This window comes from Lachnellula hyalina, assembly GCF_007821495.1.
Source record: "Lachnellula hyalina strain CBS 185.66 chromosome Unknown contig00027, whole genome shotgun sequence".
In the NCBI taxonomy this organism is placed as follows: domain Eukaryota; kingdom Fungi; phylum Ascomycota; class Leotiomycetes; order Helotiales; family Lachnaceae; genus Lachnellula; species Lachnellula hyalina.
Window position 1 is genome coordinate 87842 of NW_022157141.1, and position 19501 is coordinate 107342.

At 47.5% G+C, this 19501-nt stretch overlaps 5 protein-coding genes across 5 annotated transcripts; 4 read left to right on the forward strand and 1 right to left on the reverse strand.

The window, feature by feature from the left end:
- Window positions 1–1281: 1281 nt before the first annotated feature.
- Window positions 1282–2224, forward strand: LHYA1_G002393 (uncharacterized protein; the record flags this gene model as incomplete). The annotated part of the gene is made up of 2 exons (XM_031147370.1): window positions 1282–1747; window positions 1797–2224. The coding sequence occupies 2 exons, from the start codon at window positions 1282–1284 to the stop codon at window positions 2222–2224; spliced, it is 894 nt and encodes a 297-aa protein (XP_031007490.1).
- A 3737-nt stretch (window positions 2225–5961) lies between these two features.
- On the forward strand, window positions 5962–6297 carry LHYA1_G002394 (uncharacterized protein; the record flags this gene model as incomplete). Its single annotated transcript, XM_031147371.1, has 3 exons — window positions 5962–6090; window positions 6142–6204; window positions 6259–6297. The coding sequence occupies 3 exons, from the start codon at window positions 5962–5964 to the stop codon at window positions 6295–6297; spliced, it is 231 nt and encodes a 76-aa protein (XP_031007495.1).
- A 634-nt stretch (window positions 6298–6931) lies between these two features.
- LHYA1_G002395 (uncharacterized protein) lies at window positions 6932–11687 on the forward strand (the record flags this gene model as incomplete). The annotated part of the gene is made up of 10 exons (XM_031147372.1): window positions 6932–7141; window positions 7241–7469; window positions 7546–7874; window positions 7926–8249; window positions 8302–8394; window positions 8445–8525; window positions 8576–8934; window positions 9413–9545; window positions 9606–10415; window positions 10464–11687. The coding sequence occupies 10 exons, from the start codon at window positions 6932–6934 to the stop codon at window positions 11685–11687; spliced, it is 3792 nt and encodes a 1263-aa protein (XP_031007496.1).
- A 2866-nt stretch (window positions 11688–14553) lies between these two features.
- On the reverse strand, window positions 14554–15438 carry eglC_0 (putative glucan endo-1,3-beta-glucosidase; the record flags this gene model as incomplete). The annotated part of the gene is made up of 1 exon (XM_031147373.1): window positions 14554–15438. One exon carries the CDS (start codon window positions 15436–15438, stop codon window positions 14554–14556), a length of 885 nt encoding a protein of 294 aa, XP_031007493.1.
- A 1163-nt stretch (window positions 15439–16601) lies between these two features.
- LHYA1_G002397 (uncharacterized protein) lies at window positions 16602–18281 on the forward strand (the record flags this gene model as incomplete). The annotated part of the gene is made up of 2 exons (XM_031147374.1): window positions 16602–17522; window positions 17775–18281. The coding sequence occupies 2 exons, from the start codon at window positions 16602–16604 to the stop codon at window positions 18279–18281; spliced, it is 1428 nt and encodes a 475-aa protein (XP_031007494.1).
- Window positions 18282–19501: the final 1220 nt, after the last annotated feature.

Genomic DNA, 19501 nt, shown 5'->3' on the forward strand with positions numbered 1-19501 from the left:
TTGAGGACGACAGAGGGTAGAATTGAAGTAATTGAGATGGATTTGGGGGAGTGGAGAGTGGTGGGTTTTGAAGGTTGAAGGAAGAGGAAGTCGGGGAAGTCGGGGAAATTGAGGATGTGTGAAGGAGAGGAGAGGAGAGGAGAGAGGTAGGAACGGCACGGGAAATCACGCTAGATCATACCTACCCTACACCTACCTGCAACTGGCAGAACTGGGGAATGTGTGAGCCGACGAATCAGACCTGCTCCTGCACCTGCTTCCTCTAAACATGACGAATCATATTCCCTCGGATCCCATTTAACCGGTGCATCGTTAAACCAGACGCCGTAAGCATGAATTTAGTAACAATTACCGTAACAAGGAAAGTGAATGTTGGACGTGCGAAAATGCTGTCAAGAGCACTGGTGCACTGTCGTTACGGACGCATGCGGGGATGCGGGGAAAGATACTTAGCGTTCAGTGTACTCCACTAGTTAAGGTAAGTACCTACTTGTACAGAGTGTGAGGAGAGGGAGGGAATTGTTTCGACGGAAGAATATATATAATTCATGACTCCTGACGGCAAAGTATGAACATGAGACTTGCCGTAACGTAATGTAACCCTGCTTTTACCTTGATATTTTCATGCTTTATATGAGGTGATAGTTGTACTACCTCGCATTGCAGGTCGTGTCGATCATTGGTTCGAGCTCAAGTTAATCTCCACCCCCGCTCCACCCCCGCTTCCGTTCCGGCCCCACCTGCCTGAATACTCCGATACTATCCACCGTATCCACCGTATCCACCATATCCACTCCGTAGGTCCAAGCTGCAATATCTACGGAGTAGGCGGGGCGGGAATAACCTCCCAGGTACTGATGACTGTGAGAAAATGGCCCAGCAGCTGAAGTAGACGGTAGGATGAGTGATGAGTGATATAATAACACCTAGAGATCCAAGTGACACAGGACACACTTCTATATACAGCTTATACGGCCCGCCATCACGCTTAATAGTACCCGGTAGACCACAAGGTGGGTAGGTAGGTCTGTATCAACAGTGAGGTTTGTCACGTGATTATTCTCCTAAACCTCTTCTGTGGGATATTATGGTATCATGAATCAATTTTCCTATTCTGGTGTCCCGTATGTCCCGTATGGGCTTAGTAAGCTTGCTGCTCTTGCTCAGGCGCTAATCGCAACGTGAAAACAACCACTCTTCAGGTCATCTGATTTAGGTGGACTACATGCGAATTGAGCGAGAATGAAAACTTTGAACTGTATCCCAAACTATCTCCAGGATATGGCTACCATGGACGTAGGAGAGCTGCCAACGGGGGATAATGTCGTTATCAAGACCAGCTCCTATTTCAACCGCACAGCTGAAGACATTCTTCTTCCTTCTCCTGCCGAAGTCAGAAAACGTGCTTTAGAGAAAGGCTTTGTGTATCCTGGGAATCCTCCGCCAATAAGGTTCCCAGAGCTCGGCCTCATTGTCAAGTCTTGGACTAATCTCACTATTGCAGAAGCTCAGTGCTTGTGGGCGATTTGGAAACACCTGAAATGCGAGGTCCCAGTTCCAGAGCTTTACGGTTGGGTTCGCGACGGGGGAGAACTCTTCATCTACATGAAGCTTATTAAGGGGGAAACCTTGGAGGCAAGATGGGATACACTTCCTGTGCTTGAGCGTTTGGATGTCTCAAGTCAGTTGAAAACAATGACCACGGCACTGCGAGGTCTTAGGCAAGGAGGAAAAGACGCTTTCATAGGTACGCACTTTGTGGGTTCACAGAGTCGAACAAATACTGAGTGCAACAGGCAGTATCAACCGTGGTCCGTTACTGGACATCCTTCTCGAAGGAAGACCAGGATTTGGCCCTTTCAAAACCACCAAGGAATTTCATGACCGCTTCGCAGCCGAGGTCAATAAGTATCATCCCGATATTCAGAACTTCGTGGACCCAATGAGGGGTCAACTTCCGGACGAAGCCCCGATTACTTTCACTCACGCCGACCTTCATCCCAGCAATATCATGTTGACAGCCACTGATGTTAAGCCGGTTCGAGTTCTTGCTATTTTAGATTGGCATCAATCGGGGTGGTACCCCGGTTACTGGGAGTTCTGCAACATGTTGTATTGTGTGGATATGGATGGAGATTGGGCGAAGGATTATATCCCAATGATCTTGGAGAAGCCTGATTGTTTTTATGGATGGTGGTACTATATGAATGGCCTAGGATTCTGAGATTTGGCCTTTGATGCTAGCGGCCCAGGCTCACAATATGGAATGTTCAAGCTTTTAATTATTTTCTTTCAAGATACTTGACGATTTCTGGTTCCTTTATAACACAAAGTACGCACACGTTAAAATGTAAACGTTTCCGTCCAAGATCATCGTCTTCTTTGTCTTGCATTCCTCTAACCTATAAGTGCCACATTTCTTTCCTGAAAAGCAGGTCGGAACTAAACGCAAGTCACAACATCTTCAAATACTATAACTATATCCACAATGGCACAAAGACTTACTAGAAGCAAGTACAAGGCAAAAAAGGAGATCGATCAGCCCCTGTGGGAGGCAAAGGAGAAGATTGAAAGACGTCAATTTGACCCTCTTCCCGAAAATGGCCCAGAAGAGCTCTGGGTCGAAAGATTACTTGAGGATATCGAGAAGCGGTACCCGGATCTGAGCGACCTGAAAGAATTCGAAGCCGCAGCAAGAGCCGGAAAGAGTTCAAGGAGAAAAAAAGCAGATAGAACATATCGAGAGGGCACGAATGTCAAGTTACACTTGGTCGAATACGCGTCTCTGATCAAGCCCATGCCCCACTATACTATCGAGTTTCCAAAGGTCACCCAGGGGACCGTAGCTGCGTATCAAGAATGTATTGTGCGGTACAAGAATACCGCCTTTCGAAACGACCTGATGCGGAAATTTGATGCGGAACAGGAACAGGCACAGGACATACAGGAGCAAGAGACGCGAGAAGAAGAAGCGAGGACTAGGCCTTCGGCCAGAAAGCGCGGTAAACGTCGCCGTGGCAGAAGTGCGAGCCCGCAGGCAGAAAGCTCAAATACGAATAGGAGAGTACGGGACTCACCTCACCGGGCTGCTGAAGCTGGGGCTCCGCAAAGCCCTCTAGGCAATGAGCTCAGAGTGGCCGTCATTCCCCACGCCGAGTTCATGGCCGTCAGTCCGGATGAATTAATCAAACACGGGACAACGATGACTAGCGAATTCGGGAATATCTTGCAGACAATCGGTGTTACTCAAGCAAACTTCATGGATCTCGATTACTTATTTGTACCCTATTTCCACGAAGATATCGCACACCACGTCCTGATGGGCATCTTGCCCAAGCAAGGCTTTGTATTTATAATCGACAGCTGCGACAATACCTACCACAGGACCGACTGGCCGGCCTGTGGCTTACTGGGTCTCTGCTTGCATCTCTGTCCCCAGGGCGTCAACTGGCCACTATATGGTAAGTGGGCGCCTCGAGATCCGTACGACGACCACCCCAACTGTCCGCGGCAAGGCGACGGCGTAAACTGTGGTGTTTTTGCCAGCACAAACATGATGTGCTTGGCTTTCGGGTACCGTTTGATGTGTTACAGGGCCCGAGAGTTGCCTCGGAAACGTCGTCGTATGGCGGCTGAACTGGGCGCTGACGGGTTTGGAGTCGCGCCCTTCGATTATGAACTTTGGGAAATTCCAACTCTCCTAGAATATCGATCCGAGTACAGCTACGAGCCTCCGTCACCCTCTGCTGCACCACCGGTACTGGAAGGTGATGATAGAGGAGAGGGAGACGACGAAAATCTTTCCGATGCAGAAGAGGGCGCAGATGTATCTGGACTCCCGCCGACAGACCGGTACCTCTCAACCAGAATCCCCGTTTCTCTCCGCCCAAAAGAAACTTCACCCACAGACAGTAATCCCCAAAACGACACCGAAGACCTCTGGCCCAGCCAATTCAACATCAAGTACATGAAGAGGGCCGGCTTCATCTACAAACGCCCAGACGGAATAGCAGACAAACACACAAGATCCAAACGCGCCATCACGCACGCTTGCGCAGAATGGGGCATAAAGGGGTACGAGCTTTGGAGCCGCGAGCCGCTGATGATATACCGCCGCTGGTTCTTGAACGAGATTGCGGGGGGACTGAGCACGGATTTACGGCCTATTGGCTATGAAGAAGAAGAAGAAGGTGAGTTGGAGGCAGATTTAAAGGAAATGTTGACTGTGTCGGAGAGTGCTGCAAAGAAGCGGCGAGATGGAATAAACAGGTGTGGGGAGGGGTGTGAGGATGGAGAGTGTGGGATTCCAGCGCATAGTGTACGGATGAGTTTGAGGCTTAGGAAGCAGCGTAAGGAATGTTTAGGAGTAGGTTGTGAGTTTGAATGCGGCCATGAAGGACCTCATTCGCTTTGATAAGAGGAGAATATTAGGGTCTAGATTTCATATTGCGTTTGACATTTTTGGATTTTAGGATATATAGGGAAATACTGGTCGAATAATTGCAAGTACTTCATGCTTATAGATAGACAAGGCTTCTAATAGTTGGTTAAGTGCTTATTATATGGAAGAATTTGAACTGAAGCTAATAGTTACGAGTAGTAGATGCAATGCTTTAGCTAGAAGTAGAAGTGAAAAAGAGACTGAGTATCGTAAGAAATCAAGTGTTAAGACATGCTGAATTCTTATAAAATCGTACATATAGGAGAGAAAAAGGAAGGTAGAATTGGGCAGAGAAATGATCTAAGAGTGTGAATTACCATAGCTTTTTAGGCCTTGAGGGGGGGGATTGGGGGCTATAACCCAATTAAATCGACCCACTACTTATAAACTCAAGTTTAAGCAGTTAATTGGATATGAAATCAACCATTAAAAGCCTTGCTCATAGCCGCCAGTTGGTATCAGAAAGAAGTACAAGAGCGACGTGATTCTCACTCCCCATCTTGTTTCAGCCTAGCGTATTTCGACCGGATAAATCCAATCCTGTCCTGTGAACAAACTGAACAAGCTCGAAAAGATGAACACGGAGCCAGCCTTTCCCTACTGACTCATAATGCTCACCCTTAGTAGGACCTCGATTCTCCATCACTTGGTATCTCATCCTCGTGAAGCTTAAGTTGTGCCAGAGCAATACTCCTCGACCAAAAAAAGCCAATATGAAGCAAGTCATCGATGCGAACTACAAGACCAGCAAGGGGATCCGGGAACTGCTTGCAGGGCTTTTTCCTGGCCACTACTGCCAAGTCAAGGTAAGCTCAGCGAGCGAATGCCCAGCGCTGAGAATGCCTCGCCTGTATTCAGGTCAGGCGGTCAGGCCCACGGCGATAGGGCTTTTTCCGAAAATGCAGCGACTAACCGTCGTGGATCAACAGCTGCGACAGAACTCATACATCTTGGAGGTACCGCGAGAGTTAACAGTGGTGCGTATTATTTACGAGCATCGATGCTCTCTTGATTTGTCCTCCGATGTGTTTCGTGCAGTTGAGATGCTAACTGAAATGTAGGAGGAGATAACTTCTTGTGAGGGAAGATAGATAGATTTTGGGGTTGTTTGAGGCTGTGTATCTCTACTGTGGGAGTCGTGGAGTGGCTGAGCCTGCCACCCTTCATCAACGTACGACCAACCCATGACTCTGATCTGGAAGAGCTGAAATCTGCCTTGTTGATGCACCTGCATGAATCCTTGGTTTCCGAATTTGGAGTATTCTGCATTTTGTGTGGTATTATTGAATTTCTCGGTATGTATGAGATTTTACTGTGTATGGCTCATTGTCAGGCACACTGGTATGGATGGGAACAAATGTTATATCTGGTATCTTCCTTCAGCTTACCTTTGAAAATACGACATTATGTGTTCATACATTCTGCATACTTCACCTTTTTCAATACTTTCATTTACTATCACAAAGCTTAATCCTCATCACTTCTACAAACTCCATTGCTCTTAAAAGTTTCTTCGAGCAATGTCATCACATTCGTCGTCATGGCCCCAGGTCATCGAAGGGCAGTACTTAGATCAGCGGAAACTCGTTGTTCTATTGAGAAACGTATACGGTACTTCCACTGAAGGAAAGAACAACTTCAGGGTTGAGGTAATTTTGTCGCTGCAATAGCCAAATAGTCTCTGACCTCGTATGTGGCAGCTACGACTGAATCGGTACAAGATCTATCCTTCGGAACATCTCAGCGGAATGGCCCTCACCGAGGTATGTGCTCCATACATCTGAAAATCATATAAACCGATGTTGAAAATCTTGCAGGACCAAATACAAGACTGTCGAGTGTGTAACAGGCGGTGATGGCTCACTGTGACTGAGACAAACGAAAATGAACGGGAGCATGTTTTTGGAAAGTCGGCCAACATATTGTTAGAGTAGTTCAAGGCGCATAGGGGATAGTGGCAACACTTCATGATCAACGAGCATGTATTGGTAGCATTTGACGTGGAGTTATAGAGTGGACGAAGAATAAATCTCAAAATCTTTTAGAAACTTCCATAGCCTGCGAGCGGTGACCCCGCATAATGACTTCTCGGTATGGCTTACAACTGCATCGTGAGATTTGCTAGGAGCACTTCAAGCCATCGGTGACGAGATAGGAACCTCCTGTAGAGATGCATGTTCTGCTTCAAAAAACTCAAGCCAATCAGGGAAAATGAGTGGTCAAGCCGCCCTGCCCTAAGGTGGGCTGGCTGCAGGTGGGCTGTGCAGAAGGCTGACTTAAGAGTTCTAGTGGTGTTCCCATTAGAGAGGCGGGACTTTGCGCCCGGCAGACTACAACTTCACCCTACTATACAATTTCACGATCTCATGATAGTATTATAGTTCTTGCTAGATGTTCAATTATTCAATTGGTCTTCACGATCCAAAGCCGTCTCAATCAGACTGTGTGCGTTCCATTCGAGTTCTAAAAGACGAAAGCCCGTAGACAACCATGTCTCCATACCTCGATATGGATGATCTTGACAGCCTGCAAATAAGTATCAACTCCAAAGCTTTGCGCCTCTTCAAAGAAAGAAAAGGGCAGGCCCCATTGCAAGTTAGTAGACTCTTCAGAGATAAGGGTGGAGAGAAAACGGACAATTCATGTTTTGTTCGGGACCAACATGTCTGGGACAAGTCCCAAATCGAAGCCTTGAGAAAAGTAAGATCTAAAGAACCAGTCTAAATACCATGTTGTAAATTTCTGCCTTAGCCTTCGAGCTCTCGTGGCTTAGATATTGGCTGATCAATTCTCTCGCAGGACTTTCGTAATTCGACCCAAATGTTTTATATTCGCCAAGCCCGCTCATGGACAACAATAGACATTTCAAGAGAACTGTTCGAAGACTTCATGGATGTTTATACAGTATTTCCACCTTTCTGGAAATGTATTTTTACGTTTGGTCTGAAAATAGCTGAAAATGAGTTTGAATTTCCTGGTTTCAGAGGGAGACGAACTCGTGATACGGAAGGAGGTCAAGACACGTATGGTTCGTGTACTTCTAGCCCCAGAAAGCTTTCCAATCCGGAATCCGGGATCAATTACTGATAGCTAAATTTACATAGAATCTGCCTATGTGCTTCGCAGGGCAGAGATTAACGGGCGCGGTAACCAGGAGGGCCAAAAGGAATGGTCAATACGGCAAACTGCTATCTATCTCCAGCTTCAATTTTCAACAACACAAGAAAGAACTCCCAATAGACAACCGAGATCTACCTTCTTAGTAATTGCACCATCTAAGAACATGGAGACTCAGCTAGCGGGAGCCTTTGAGCAAAGCCTTCAAAAGGATTTCTATGTTTCGCCATGGAATATCCAGAGACTGCTCCTTGCCGACAGCTTGAAAGGCTGGCCAGATTATATGGCAAGTCTACAAAAACGCTTAAAGAAGCAGGTAGGTTACCAAATGTTCTTTTGAAGTAAATCTCTAACTTCCGTCTCCTAGTCGGATCGAATTGTGGTTGCAGAGGTTGGATATAAAAAAGAGAACCTCTCTCCTCTAGATATCACCATCAACTTCGAAGACCGCCAAGATTTGAAAATCATAGAGGATTCAATCATCGATCTGGATGTCATATTGCCGACGATGTTAAACACAATAAAGAGGATCCGGGAGCAGTGCCAGAAATGCAATGAGGGAGTAGGAGACGACGAAAGATGTTACCTGGAAGAAATCTTGGAAGAGTTTGACGAATATGTCAAAGAAGCCGAGATTCTCGTGCAACGAGCCAATATCCTAAAGGAAACAGCACGTTCTACTTCCCAGCTGGTAGGTCTTTTGCACAGCCTTCACCGGGAATGGTGATTAACTTTTTCCATAGATTTCTAATCTACTGAGCTATGAGGAAGCAGTCGCTTTGAAAGATCTCACGAAAGAGTCGCAAGCAGAGAATACTTTAATGCGAGGACTTGCAGTGAGTAAAATAACACAAGTCCCTACTACTTTTGACTTACAGTACTCTAGGAGAGAAGCACAAAAGATGCTGCAGCGGTCAAGATCCTAACTGTCATCACCCTCGTCTATTTGCCTACAACGATCGTGGCTGTAAGTAGACAGCTTAACAATTCAGAGAACAGCATTGCTGACTTGAACAGAATTTCTTCTCGACCGAGTTTGTCCAGACAAATGATAGTGGTCATATGACTTTGACAAGCAATGCATGGTTACTTGCTGCAATCGCGGTTCCCTTGACCGTCTTCACAGTTATGCTTTGGTGGACCTGGGTACATTTCTTTACCCATGTCACAGCCGCACCTCCTGCCCCAGAGCCTCTGCAGAGACATGGACGCCAGGATAGCTTCCGGTCTTTCCTGTCGTTCAAAAAGAAGAAGCAGCTCCCATCCGACATAGAGACCGGGCCCAGTTCTTTGCAAACACCTCCATTTTCTCCTGCATCATTTCACGATTCTGCCATTGGAACTTGGTCCACCACTGCAACGACCGCGAAAATAGGGTAATGAGGCTCTAGGATTTTAGAAAGATAGATAGTGTAATTGTGCCCAAGTGGAAGTGCTGTACTGAATGGGTGGTCAGAGGAAAGTGGCTGGGTTCAGGCTTCATGAGGGGCTCCCGACAAAGCATCTAGAACTGCCTTAACTAAGGTGTCACGCTGGATGTAATAAGCCGTAATCAATCTTACCCAACTTTGGCTGTCGTGGCTTGAAAGGTGCACCAATAAAATGTGCGATACAAATAATTGAGCCTCCTCAGTAACCATGCGCTGTGCATTCAGTGTGTGTAGGCTTGGGGCTGTGCCGTATCTTTAACATCCAAAGTCTTCGAGCCTCGCCACGCTTGCAGAATTGTGTCGCAAAGAGGGGGGGGCTTTCGTTTCTGTACACCGAATGCGATACCCTTGTGCTCATAGCGCTGTGCTATATAGCAAACAGGATGTTGCCATTTATATATTGCTACAAGACCTGAGCTACCAGGCTCAAAGCATCCTTCCCAATGGTTCGAACCGCGCTCAAATGCTTGGTGCAACCTTTTACCAGCATATTTCGCCCATCGCAAAAGAAACAGGAAAAGGCGGAAACGGAAGAGAAAGCTAAACAACAGCAAAGAGTAAGTTTCTGAGCCTGCACGAAAGAAATGACAGGTGTTGACTATCGCCCGAAGAGACAGACCCCGCCAACGTCCAACGGCGATGATCCTGCTTCGAAGCCAATTGATTCGCCTGGCCCCTCAGCTCCCAAGATCGCGATTCACAGAGCAACAGAGCTTATCCCTACCTTAACCAAAGAAAATTCAGCTCTATCGCCCAACTCGTTAGTTCCAGAAGAGTCATCTAGACGAAATTCTGAATCCTCATCGCAGTGCAGCCGGTCAGACAGCAAAGGGTCTACGACTGATGGCGATTCGCTCAAAAAAAGATTGCGCCGCGCCCGCAAAGAATGTCTCAAGCGTTCCCAAAACTTCTTCGTTCCAATAGCTGCGCAAGACGAATTGTTAACAAAGGATGCGATCGCGAAGGATATACAAGCAAGAAACCCGGGAATTGGAGAAGATGAGGCTCATAAATGTGCGGAGAAGGCCCGCCAATGCGCCAAACAACTATGTGCAACTCTAGCATATATTGGAAAGGGCGCTGATATATGCACACTTCTCCAGGAGGGGATAACGGATCAAGATTTGCCACTAGTGCGGGCATCTGATGGATCATTTGCTCTGCAGCGTCGAACTGGAGAGCCGATTAAGACTTTTGAAGAATGGAATGACGAAGATCTCGAGGATTTCGACCGCATACAATACTGGATGACCGCACCGGTCTTCCAAGACAAAGAGCATAAAAATTTGGACGAAAAAGACATCCTTCCATTCATGAAGTTCAAGTCCTCTGAGACGCAGCAGGCAAAGCTAGGCGGGTACAGTGAGGTGTTTCCAGTTCGGATACATCCTGCTCACCATGAGTTTTGGGAGCCCTATGGCTGTGAGGTAAGAAAAGCCTCTTCGTTGCACCTGGAGTGCTCTAACCCAAAGTAGGATAACGAGCCACTCGTTGCTGTGAAACAGCTGTTCTCCCCCGACGAGACTGAATTCGAGAAGGAAGTGTCCATCCTTAAGGCGCTTGGCAGCAAGTCTCCCCCGCATCCCCATCTCATCAAACTTCTCGCCACATACAAGAGGGAGGAGAAATATCACTTGATGTTCCCTTACGCAAATGCCAACCTGAGAACGTATTGGGAGGAACGGCCTACACCCAGCTTTGATGAAGCGAATGTCTTATGGTCCATGAGACAGATGACTGGAATTGCGAATGCCCTGAATCTAATCCACCACTTCAGTGTGACGATCCCGTTGAACGTTCCCGGTCCTGGGGAAGTGAGACTCCAAGAGGACGTCAAATTGAGCGTTCGCAAAGGTGAAGAATTGTTCGGGCGACATGGGGATATCAAGCCAGAGAATGTATTATGGTTTAAAGAGAGTCGCGAGAGCAAAGATGCGATGGGTGTTTTACAAATCGCGGACTTTGGCTTGGGCCGATTTCACGGCCGAGAATCCCGTTCCAAGGTTCCTCCTGATGGTGTATTTTCCTCCCCGACATATGAGCCACCTGAATGCAAGCTCCGCCATCCAGTCTCACGGGCTTATGACATCTGGAGTCTCGGCTGTCTCTACCTAGAATTCATCACCTGGCTCCTGAAAGGCACTGCTGAGATAGAAGGGTTCTCCAACTTCCGCGGACGCGACTCGACAAACACGGGAGTAAACAACGACAAATTCTTCACCATGGTCGAAGAAGGAACAGCTGCCACTGTTCGAGATGAAGTTGTCACATGGATTGATCAACTTCACTGCCACGAGCGATGCTCACAGCTTATCCACGACCTTCTTGATTTGATAATGAAAGAGCTCCTGATCATCGAGTCGAAGAAACGCAGCAACTCTGTATGGCTGTTTCGGCAACTGAACATGTACCTGGGAAAAGCTGAAAAGGACAAAGAATACATGCTCAAACCCGTACCACGAGAACAGAAACCACCAAACGAACGGTCGCACTCAACACCCACTGGTCTTGGACCCCCGAAGCACGGGACGCGAATCTCATTCTCGGACTCTCCACCAAACCGCCTTGCATCTAAGACACTGTCGAATATCCAGACCGATAATGCCCCAAATGATGTAGTGCTGAGGAAGATGGGAACGCGAAACTACAGGCCGAAGAAAGGAGTCACTTGGCCAGCAGTCCGTCCCGTCCAAGGCTGAAGTATTGCGAGTCTCGTGAAACTTGCATATATTTAAATACATCGGGGTAATATATACTCAACGTACTCGACAAAGCTGTATCTCTGGTAAGCTGGGTTTGCCCTTTACTGAGGGTCTTCGCTGACGGATCATAGAGATATACTGCTCTTGCAGATATGCTAAAGCTCAGAGGATGGCGCTGCTATCTTTGGGGATCCCGGGGATCCCCATCACTAGGTATCACCGTGTTTGACCAGTTTGGAGACTTCTCTGTTGATACACCAAGGTTTCGTTTGTCTGTGGCTTTGGAACCGAGTGGGAGTGGTGAAATATGTGACATAAGGTCACGTGGTTCACTCCCAACCATCACATACTTTGTCTGGATGATCAGGGCTTCCGCCCACCTGAGGTCCTTTAGCAAGACAATATCTTGAGCTCCACTTCTCGATTCAGTCGATCTACCTGGTGAATGGCCCCACAGAGCTCACCCGAGCACTTGCGGTTGGTGGAGGATTGTGGGATTGTAGCTGCAAAGATGATGTTATGACATAGAAGAATAGTCAAATTACCAACATCTGAGTTTGCTAGAGCGGTGTATTGAGTCATAGTTCATTGTCCTTTATTCCCATTCCATGTTTTCATCATTCTGCCGCCGCAGTCATTTGCATAGGGGCTTAAGCGAGGTTTATGTGAATAATTCGTCGACTCACTACCTTACCTATATCTTAGCAAGTCTCTAAACAGTTAATCGTAAAGATATCTCTTCGTCTAGTTCAGTAATTTTTATTGTATTTAGCCGCGTCCCCAGCTTGATTTGTGAAATAGATTCTTGCTACTAGTACATGACGGATACCCATTCCAACCCATCACGATGTCTATCGTGTAAGCTTATCGCTCCCTCTTTCTACAATTGCAATTCTGACCAAGCGTACATACATTAGGGTTAATTCCAAGAAAGGTAGACTTGGCGACGACAACCAGCGATACATCGAAGCCGAGGTATCCATCCTGAGCTTCTCATACGAACTCTCAGAAAGCGACAAGAACTACCGAGCCGACTGCAAATCACGAAATGGAAGGCCCGCGCCAATGACACGGGGGTGCTTTTCATGGTCGTGAAGCACGATCAATCGTATACGGTACACCGGAGGTACACCTACCCAGGAGTCACGGCTATCTACCGCATCCTGAGATCGAAGACCGTTTACACACTAGGGCTAGTATCGAAACCGCTGCAGGAGCTTCTACCCTCTTTGAAGCCGAGGGAAACTCATTTCGAGGTCTCGGAAGCTTTTGATGTTGGATTTATGATGGCGGAGATTGACGATATGGAGAAGTGGGAGGGGCTTCAGGATAGCGGCTTTGACGATATGGTCGGGATACTAGAGGTCACACCAACTTTTACGTTTGGTGGAATTGCTGAGAAGGCGTTATCGTGTATGAAACATCATCTAGCTGTACTTCTTTAAAACTATGCTGACTGTCAGATTTGGGAAGTATATCGAATTTGAAACGTTGCAGATGAGGGGTAATATTTGGATGCAATTGTCGCTGCAATATGTTATTCTGGTTAATAGAGGCGTTCATTAATTACATTCTGAGTGTTAGTAGGTAGCCAATGTGAATTACATCTATACAAGTTAGAATTGGAACATCTTTTTCAAATGGCAACACTTGAACACAATTTAGTTAAACTCTCTAGGTCCTTAGCTATAGTGATTTCCAAAATATGAACAGGAAAGCTCATTCCACGCTCGTGAATCATCGGCTTTTTGTTTTTAAGCATTGCAACTTCACATTCACCGCCAACTGGGAGTTTCGGACTTTCATATTATGAACTAGAATGGATTCTTTGACCGATCAAATAGTAGGAGGAAGTGGCGCAGGCGTCTGATATTGGAGTGCTGGTGATTACTATACGGTGCGAGGCAGACGCGGCGTGGGAGGCGGTCGAGGTTTGTTGAGTCTAAGGTGAGTGGCATGGATGATGGGTTTGTGGAGGTTGATGCAATATAGGGAATCGCAGATGGGGTAATTCGATGTCTAATGTCGTGGCCGATGCAAGAAGGATTGTGGTCAGTACTGATTGTGGTTCTTGAAGATAATCAATGGGCTTGGGTTACAAGTAGAATCGGAATGATCTCGGAAGGGAAAAATAGAGATATCTTTGCTTGTTGATGTGTCTTGCCATACCTGTATTACTTTTATGTTTCTGTCTGCAAATAAGTACGCACTGTAACAGCTCAATCAATGGTCCACTCAAAGCCCTCCGTTATGCCTGAATGACTTCACTTCCAGTGGCTTATTTGATGTTGGGTTGTTGGTGCATGAGATATGGGGGAGTGAGACGGCGGATGGGTGGGATGTTGTTGGTGAGGATGAGGGGGATGAGGAGTTTGTGATGGTTGAACGGGGCGGATGATGGAGGAAGGGACGGGGAGAAGATGACTTTGGAATTCGTTTCTCCTTGCGGTGTGAGAGACTGGTTTTAGGGGAACAAAAGACTGGACTTGAGTAGCATTTGATGTGCGGCATGGGAGATTTATATTCGTAAAACCTTGGGGCTCTAAGCACTCAGTATGTATCAACGCAATTATCTTTCGGCATTTGCTTTCTTAATGTAAAAAGCAGACAGTGACAATGAGATTTAACCAGAAGTGATTTGAAAGTGACATATTCGTCATTTGAATATCCCGAAAACGTAAGAATTGTTCGACATATCTTTTTGAGACTACTCTACTCAACCGAACGTAAACGCAAAACGCAGAAAAATCAACTTGGATGCTGATCCAGACGGTTAAGTATCATTAATATTATCTTCTAAAGTCTTTTATATCCCAACCCCATCCCAATATATATACAGACACCAAGCCCCCCAGCATCTCCCTTAACAGCTCAAATCGTACAAGGCATTGCCGTTCGAGTCGAGGACACCAAAGGACGGGCTTGCAGAGAAATCCTCAAGCGTGTACCAAAATGTGTGTCCGCTGTTGAAGGCAGAGCACGCAACCGTCTTCCAGTATTGCTGGGCATTATCAACGCTGGGAACTGCCTGGTTCTCCGTAGATCCGCTCGTAGGCCATCCACTCTCCGTGACCCAGACCCAAGCTCCCGGATGGGCACTGTTGACCACATCTTTCACGTCCTGAATAGCATCCCAGAACAAATCGTAGGCGGCGTCGATACTGTTGGCCTGGGTGTTTTGGAAGTAGGGGTATGCATCTGTGCCTATGAAATCCGCTGCCTCGATGACTGCCGTGTTGGCGGAATCAACCCACGCAGTCCATGTATCCACATGTCCGACCTGAACGTCCGTGGTATAGCCCGAGACGGTGGAGAGCATGCCGCGAACGTCGTATATCTGTGATGCCAATGTGCTGGCCGTTGTGTCGCCCCTGTACAAGTCCTCACTTCCCACACTGACTGCCACCACCCAGCCAAAGCCGTATTGCTGGACCGCCGAGAGGAGAGCTTGTTTCTCAGCGTTGAAGTGGTCCGAGTCTTCCGTCCATACACCCACGAGGATCTGTCCGCCAGTGGCAACTGCTGCTGGAACGGCGTTTGCGAGGGTATTGCAGTCGGAGGCAGCGTAGACTCGCAGGCTCGAGAAGCCACCGGGGAGGCTTTGCAACTTGTTGAAATCGTTTTCCCAGTCGGCCTGGGATTTGCAAGTCCCATCGGCAAGGGTTGCCTGGACATTGAAGCCCTTCCAGTATGCATTTGCTCCAGTGAGCGTGGCTGCAAGAGCCAGGGCGTATGCTCCGGCCTTCATTATGGTAAAATAGAAATGGTAACGAGTGTGATGGTTTAAGAAAGATTAAGAGAAGGGGTAATGAGAAGAGCCTGATGAGGGAGAATAGAGGTCGAATAAAGTGAGTGAGGGAAAGACTAGAAGAAAGGGAGACCAACCTGGATACTTATCCTGTCCGCATAATGTACTTTAGATCAATTTCCATCAATACTTGGCAGATGGCCTAGCCATTATTGCTGCCAAGGTTCCTCGATGTCACCTACTCTAACGGTAAAAAGTATTTTACGGGGATGAAAACGAGGTTGAACCGTTGTGGGTGCGTGCAGGCTGGGCCAAGTGCCTATAGTTAGGCGCAGCATGCCGGCGACAGGGGCAAACAGTGGGGGAGATCATTTCCGTGCCGAGAACCCTTCACGCGCGACCCCTTTTCTTTTCTTTTCTTTCCTTTTTGTTTACTTCGACTTAGGTATACATCAGTTCTGTTCATTATCGTAGAAACTTAGTCTCATAACTGTCGACTATGAAATCCTGGTATATTGTTGCTGGCCTGGTCTACCACGGTACTCCGTATTGAAAAGTTGCTACTTCGTACCTGTTGTACTAAAGTAGATGACAACGCAGCGTCATCAGGACTTGAATACGAACTGATAGCGTCGAAAAAAAAAAACATTACGAGGTCGGCGTCGGCATGGAAAGCTCCACAGCTACCGCCGGTACCTATTTACGGAAAAGGCACGAGCCGGCTTTCCTTGGAGCTTGCTTCGTATGGCATAGTGCGAGTATTTGCACTCTACTTCGTATATGCTGCCTGCACAATTCCCCTCCCAATGGTCTTGATTCAAGCTAAATAGCTTTGTGCTTTCAGGTAACTTGATCATAAATATTATTCAGGCGTCCTGAATGACTGATCAACATTCTGCCCAAATGTTTTTCTCGTACATATCTCGGTATATTAGATGAAGTTTAAACGGAGCTTGCTGTGGGGGAGGTTACTGTGCAGTAGCGCTGTCAGTTTACCCCTCTATAGGGATCTTCAGGGCACGCCACGCTTCCTTCGCCTTCAACTCTCTTTGAACCTCATATCTCCATCCTACTCCGTAGAATTCCTCTCAATCTAGTACCAGTAGACCGTCCGCTCCCTCACCATTGCCTTAATTAGCGTTTCTCCAACCCCTCCGCCTTAAATGGCGACAACCTGGGACGCAGGAGAAAAGTCCGCCATGGTATCCATCGGCACCCACGCGCTCTTCCTATCAGCATCAGGGCCAGGCCGCAAGCCCGGGGCACCAGTCGTGCTTCTAATGCCAGGCTCAGGAAGCACGGTAGATGAATGGGTAGGTGTGCGACGCCTTGTGACTCCGTTCGCAAGATGGGTCGAGTATGACCGGCCTGGCTTGGGCAGGAGCGAGAGCCCAGTGGCACGGCCGGATGCAATTAGCGCTGTGTCTGCTGCTGGTGAACTTGATGTGTTTCTGAAGAAAGCTGGTGTTGCGCCTCCGTATCTGATTGTGTGCCATTCGTGTGGCGGCTTGAGTGCGCGAGAGTTTCTGCATTTGCGACCGAATGATGTGGTGGGCATGGTGTTCGTAGATGCGAATACGGAAAAGTCATTTGATGGTGGGAATTGGCCGTTGCCGTATATTTCGAATGTGATGGGAGATCTAGACTGGAATGAGGGTACGGGGTTAACAGCGAATCAGAAACTGGCCAAGGAAGAATGGGAAGTAGTCTTGAAAATGCAACAGGATCCCCAGCATCACCTCACTGAAGCTGCGGAATCGCAGGGGTATAAAGCATCTCAGACCGTTTTGGCTGCGAAGAAGCAATTTGAGAAACAGGCTCTTGGTGACCGGGCAATCAGTGTGATTAGAGGTAATGCACCAAGGGACCTGCAACGTATGTACGATGCTGGTGTAGCGGCTGGGAATGGGACTGAGGAAGATAGAAGACTGTTTAGGGAGTATCTCGAGTCTGCAGATGAAAAGGATCATTTGTGGCAAGAGGAGATATTGCGACTTTCGAGCTTCGGGAGGTTGGTGAGGAGTACGAGTGGACACAACGTTCAGATGGTCGAACCTGAGCTGGTGGCTGAGGAGATCAGATGGGTTTGGGATCATGTTAAGAAAGAGGATTATAAATAATACCTTGACTATATTATCCATAAATCCCTTGTCACTTCAATAGCATTAACGTATTCCTCGTAGTGAGATTGGCAAAGAGAAAGAAGATGGAGGGGCAGATTGGCAGAAAATTACCCCGCCATCCATTCTCTCGAGGCGGTGAATGACCCTGAATGACCCTGCCGATCCATACCATACCATCCATATCATCCATCTCATCCCTTCGTTTCACACAAGTTTACCACAAACTTCTTCTTCTTCCTCTCCCCCACAATGTGTTTCTACGATCGATACATCTTTGCCTGTGGCGATATAGAATGGGCCTGTTTCCGCCAGTTCTGCCCCAAGAACACCCTCCTACGACACGTCTGCGGCAAGAAGATGGAGATGGAGCCTCCCGTCTCGCGGCCAACCCTCTGCCGCATCTGCCTCGAGCTCAAGAAGAAGACGGAACGCATCGGAGAACTAAAGTCGCACATCCGGCGCATGAAGAGAGAAGGCTCGCAGGACGACGAGGCGGATCCGCGAAACGACTTTTTGATTGCGACAGATCTCCAGCGCATTGAGGATCTAAGAGAGGACCTGGTGCTGCTGCAGGAGCATGCCACGACGTCCAAAGTCATATCGAGGTTTAATGCCGTGGACGAGATTGACAAGTTGGAGGATGCACACGATGCGATTAATGATGAGAGGGTGCAGTTCCAGAAGTTCGCCAAGACTCTTGCCCTGGTGTTGGAGGAATAAGGTGATATGAATGCTGGGTTGTTGATACATCTCGGAACCTGTCTGATTGATGAACACTACAAAATAGTCAGGGGGTTTGGACAGAACCCTTTAATTGGACTTTGCTCTTCGGAACGCTTGATCTTTGCTATTATTACACCCAGGACCTGGGATGGGGACAGGCAGGCACACAGAATGCTGTACAAATTACTCCGATTTTAGGTCTTTATCCCTTCCTGACATCCCGAACTACAGCTTACATTATTCTCCAGCAGCTTCTACTTTGCCCCTTGCTCCTAGCAAACATGCCCACAAGCTTTCCTACAGTCGTGGTAATTTCAGGAGCCCGACACTCTCCGGCCCTTGCAAGTACTTGTTGGGTTCACTTGAGAACTCGGGTTACCCAACATCGTCATCACCACTTTCGAGTCTCGATCCAGCACCTCCTTATCAGGTCGGCCTTGTCGGCGATGCAGCCTTCATCAGACAGAAGTTGCCTGTTCCTCTACTGGATGCAGACAGACTCTAAAACTCGTGATGCATTCATGAGGTGCAGCCTCCAGGAGCGTAGCCGCAAATGGACTGAGCATGGTCGGACGTGCAGCTTTCGGCGAAGACGAAGGAATTGATAATCTTCATCACAGAGCAGTTGACTCACCAGGGTCTTTCGTTGAAGCATGTATTTGGGGGAAATTTGGAAGGTTGAATACAGTTCAATGTCAGTTCTATTTCGGTTCATTTCCTTTCGCCGAGAGATCTCCCAATGAGGTGGACATCGATATCTTTCGTCATTTTCAGCAGGCAGACGAAGCTGTGAGGCCAGTACTAGCAAAAAGCCTGCATTGCCAGCCTGGGTAGCTCCCATTTTCAACCTACTAGACAAGAGCAATGTCAACAGTCAACAGGTGGTCGAAACATCAATCATAACGGATATCTATGACACCTGACACTGATTAACCAATATGTCGTTTAATTCTTTTTCCCTTTAAGCAACGTATAAATACGATTTTCCCCACACAAACAACCTAGAAAACCTTCGAGAAAAAACAAACAGACTGAGGGGGTTGGGATGTCTACCAAGTGAACTGAATCGTCAAAGACCGGGTATATCTGTCCAACACGCCAACCCTATCCCAAAACTCCAAGCAAGAAGACCATTCATCCCCAGTCCAGCCCAGAGTATTCACCAGAACAAACCGAATACCTCAATTTGAAATTCTCGTCAACAGCAGATTCGATCA